The sequence below is a fragment of the Theropithecus gelada genome, unplaced genomic scaffold (genome assembly GCF_003255815.1).
Source record: "Theropithecus gelada isolate Dixy unplaced genomic scaffold, Tgel_1.0 HiC_scaffold_677, whole genome shotgun sequence".
Taxonomy (NCBI): domain Eukaryota; kingdom Metazoa; phylum Chordata; class Mammalia; order Primates; family Cercopithecidae; genus Theropithecus; species Theropithecus gelada.
In genome coordinates, this window is record NW_020263444.1 from 4,245 (window position 1) to 8,677 (window position 4,433).

Sequence of the window (4,433 nt, forward strand, 5' to 3'; positions counted from 1 at the left end):
CGGCTGCGGCCCGGCGTGGATGGTGCAGCTCGAGTGAGGGTATTCCTTCGCCGCCTGTTTGGTGCGACGAAACCTCCAGTGGCCGGCTTTGTTGCCTCTTGAAGGATCCCGAGCCGCGTCCCAGTGCAGCCAGTGCTGTAGAAATGGGAAGGCGGATGGCGAAGGCTCTTCTAGCTGGGGCGGGTGGAAGCGGGACGCCCGGCGGCTCCTGGGGTGGGGCTGTGATTATGGGACCTAGGGTTCGCGTTCTCCCAGGGGGACCGGGCGGGGCCCAGCCGGGATGCTCTCTGGGCCCCTACTGCCCTCTGCAGGGCGTCGGAGGAACTGCCCAGAGGAGTCATTGCTGAGGAGCGGAACTCGATGCAGATGAAGGTTCTCAAGGGACCCCTCCGCCGGGGTGCCCCTCAGCGCCCCTCCACTCAAGAGAAATAAACCCGTAAATCTGGTTAATGTGAATGCTAAAGGCAGCCTTGAAGGAAAAAAGAAAAGGGTGAAATGTGGAGGCCTCGGACGTAGAACGGGACGCGTGTGGTGGGAGCAGGCAGCCGGGGTCTGGTGCCCAATGTGTCAGGCCGCCTTTTTATAGGGTCGGTTACTGCTGGCCGCATTTTAAACTCCTCCCCCTTTACCCAACAAACAAACAAAACCCATCAATTTGAACTTCCGGGCTTTCCGAAGGAATGGGCTAGAATAGTAAATCCAATTTTGGCAACTGTTAGAGTACACTGGGGTGTGCCTATAAGGGAGATGAAAGGGTTTGGCGACTTTATTTGCGTTTGTGACCTTTGGCAATGTGGAGCTCTTGTCCAGCTAGGACTAGCTTAATCATCCCATGACCACTTCTGTCCCCATAAGAGCAGCATGTGGGAAATGTGACGGAAACACCATCCTCCAAACACCAGGCTTTGAGGATGCCGTAAAGAAAGATCACCATATATATGTATCTGTATGCATATCTGTATATGTTATGTCACAAGTCACAAGGTCACACTTCAAAAACTAGGGGAAATGACTGTCTTAATCAGACTTAATAAGGAATTTCGTTATTTACATTCTAAATTTTTCCTTCCTGGTACTTCTCTTCATTTTGTATTTGTAGACTGGAATAATGAAGGAAATTGTCATCTTTTTTTTCTCCCTCACAGGAAAAACAATCACATTCTCTGTCAAGCAGCTGTAGTTCTGATTGTCTACTAGGTTAAGCCTTCTACTTTAGCTGCTGAGATAGAAAAGTTGTTTTGCAGGGGTTCCAGGCTGGGCATGGTGTCATTGGTGGCAGTGCACTGGAGTGGGAATGTGGAGGATGAGTTAAATGGAAGTTAATTCAGTCTTTACCTCTGTGATGTGCTCTGCCTTGTATTCATGATTTCCTAGTCATTCTGGTTCTTGTTGAAATGAAATTTAGGTCTTTTCTGTTGCTCCTGGACACAGGTTCTTAGCTCTTTTTTGTGTCATGGATCCCTTTGAGAGTTTGATGGTAGCTGTAGACCTCTTTCCCCCTCCCCATGCATATATACATGTATGCATAACATTTTCTTACAATTCTAGAAGATTCACATGCATTGACTCTAGATTAAGAATCTCTGTTTTAGGGATTTAAAAAAAAAATCCTGAGAGCTTCCTAAACTCTGTTTTTAGATAATGATCAAACACTTTGAATTTCCTGGCCCTGACACTATGACTTATGATGTTTTATAAGACAAGAACTATTCCTTCTCTTCTAGTTCTGGGAAAGGATAGCAGTGACATATTTATTAGCAATGTGATAAAGGTGGAATAAGAAGGGTTTAGGTTTCCACATTATGCTATAGTATTAGAAAGCAGAAATACTAACAGCAACATGTTGAGGCTTAAACACTGTGGAAGAAAGATTTTCTGTCCTCTAGGAACATAATATGGGGGAAAAAAACCCTCAAGATTTTAAATATACTTTTAGTGGCCAAAGGTAGTAAAGTCAGTGATCAGCTGGGTGTATACTGGGAGAACGTAAATCCATGCCTTCTGTTTTATCAGGGAGGATTTTCATGAGATTTTAGTTGATACAGAGTGGTTTAGGTGGTACCCTTCTTAGGCCAGCATGACCCTGAGGCACTTTACTAAATGAGGACTTTTTTGCAGATGGAAGAACTGGAGCAAGGCCTGTTGATGCAGCCGTGGGCGTGGCTACAGCTTGCTGAGAACTCCCTCTTGGCCAAGGTTTTTATCAGCAAGCAGGGCTATGCCTTGTTAGTTTCAGATCTTCAACAGGTGTGGCATGAACAGGTGGACACTAGTGTGGTCAGCCAGCGAGCCAAGGTAAGTATGAAGAGAAGTACTGCTGTGAGGTGGTGGGGGATACCATTCTTTCCTAGTGAAGGTCGGGGATGTGAACATCAACCAACTTGCTGGCCTGTAGATTCCCAAGGAAGGTTGAATTGGGTTGAGACAATTCCAGTTAATGTCCTGTACTTCTGCCTGTAGCCCTGGAATCTTCATGTGTGTGTTTGTGTGTGAGAGAGAGAGAGAAAGAGAGAGAAAAAGTTAGTTTCTCTACCCTATGCATGATAATGAATATATTATTTGATCTAGATAGACCTTTTTTTTTTTGCCCAAGGCAGAATTTTGAAGTAGGCCAGTTGATCTTTGTGACTGTCTTCTTTTTGTTTTCTTCTTTCCCGTTGTGATGTTTTTATCTTCTGTCCCCTTCCTCTCATGTCCGTTGTCTTCATGTTAACCAGGGCTTTCCTTTGCTGTTACTTATGAGGGAATTATTTTCCTATTAGCACCCTTACTGTGTACCACTGCTGTCTCTTTAGGAGCTGAACAAGCGGCTCACTGCTCCTCCTGCGGCTTTCCTCTGTCATTTGGATAATCTGCTTCGCCCATTGTTGAAGGACGCTGCTCACCCTAGCGAAGCTACCTTCTCCTGTGATCATGTGGCAGATGCACTGATTTTACGGGTGCGGAGTGAGCTCTCTGGCCTCCCCTTCTATTGGAATTTCCACTGCATCCTAGCTAGTCCTTCCCTGGTAAGTGCAATTTGAATATGGGGTTTGGGGAGGGATGCCAGTTGCTTTGAGATGAAGCTTTAGGTGCTTTTATTTTTTTGCAAACTTTGTTTGAAATTCTCCAATCAGAAAACTTTCCTTGACTATACAGAAGACAAAAAGGATTCTTGACTGTTACATCCTTTCCTTGCAAAAGGAGCAGAGTATTGAGTGTCTTTTTGCATTAATTAATTTATTCAGCTTTTTTTTTTTTTTTTTTTTTGAGACGGAGTCTCGCTCTGTTGCCCAGGCTGGAGTGCAGTGGCGTGATCTTGGCTCACTGCAAGCTCCCTCTTCCCGGGTTCACGCCGTTCTCCTGCCTCAGCCTCCCAAGTAGCTGGGACTACAGGCACCCACCACCGGGCCCGGCTAATTTTTTGTATTTTTAGTAGAGATGGGGTTTCACCATTCACAGGATGGTCTCAATCTCCTGACCTTGTAATCCATCCGCCTTGGCCTCCCAGAGTGCTGGGATTACTGGCATGAGCACACTGTGCCCAGCCAATTTATTCAGCATTTTAAAAGCATCTACTATGGGCTAATTGTTGGTTATCCAGACCTGAAACAATATAGCCTCTTCCTGGAGTTCATAATCTAGTGAGAAGACAAACAGGAAATTATGATAAAGTATGATAGGTTCTTTGATTGAGGTAGACCCTGGATGGTTGAGGACTGGAGAAGACCTCTTTGAAGAGACTGTTACTGAGCTGAGTTTTGAAGATGAGTAGGATAAAATAAATAGAAAAGTCATTGTAGGCGAGAGGTGTAGAGATGTGTAAGGATGTGTGAGTGAGGGGCAAGTTCGGGAACTTCATGACTGCTGTGTAGTTAGGAAGGAATGAGAAATGAGGGAGGCAGTGGCCAGATCTTGAAGGATTCTAATGAGTTTGGATTTTATCTCAAAGGCAACAGGATTCACTGAAAAACTTTAAACAGGAATTTTACATGATCCAATTCATGGTTTATCAAGAATATTCTGGCAACAGGGTAGAATATGTACCAGTGTTAGGTACCTTTCTAAACATGATCTCATCATTTAATCCTTGCAGCTGTCCTTCAGGATAAGTATTATTGTCCCTGTTTTTCAGAGTAGGATACTGAGATTGAAAGTAACTTGTCCTGGCCGGGCGCGGTGGCTCAAGCCTGTAATCCCAGCACTTTGGGAGGCCGAGGCGGGTGGATCATGAGGTCAGGAGATCGAGACCATCCTGGCTAACACGATGAAACCCCGTCTCTACTAAAAAATACAAAAAACTAGCCGGGCGAGGTGGCGGGCGCCTGTAGTCCCAGCTACTCTGGAGGCTGAGGCAGGAGAATGGCGTAAACCCGGGAGACGGAGCTTGCAGTGAGCTGAGATCCGGCCACTGCACTCCAGCCTGGGTGACAGAGCGAGACTCCGTCTCAAAA

At 45.7% G+C, this 4,433-nt stretch overlaps 1 protein-coding gene across 1 annotated transcript; it reads left to right on the top strand.

The window, feature by feature from the left end:
* LOC112617948 (non-homologous end-joining factor 1) lies at nt 1-3,008 on the top strand (the record flags this gene model as incomplete). The annotated part of the gene is made up of 3 exons (XM_025374596.1): nt 1-39; nt 2,119-2,295; nt 2,796-3,008. Coding segments are annotated over exons 2-3 (390 nt in total), but the record flags the coding sequence as incomplete, so codon positions are not given.
* Between the last annotated feature and the right edge of the window lie 1,425 nt (nt 3,009-4,433).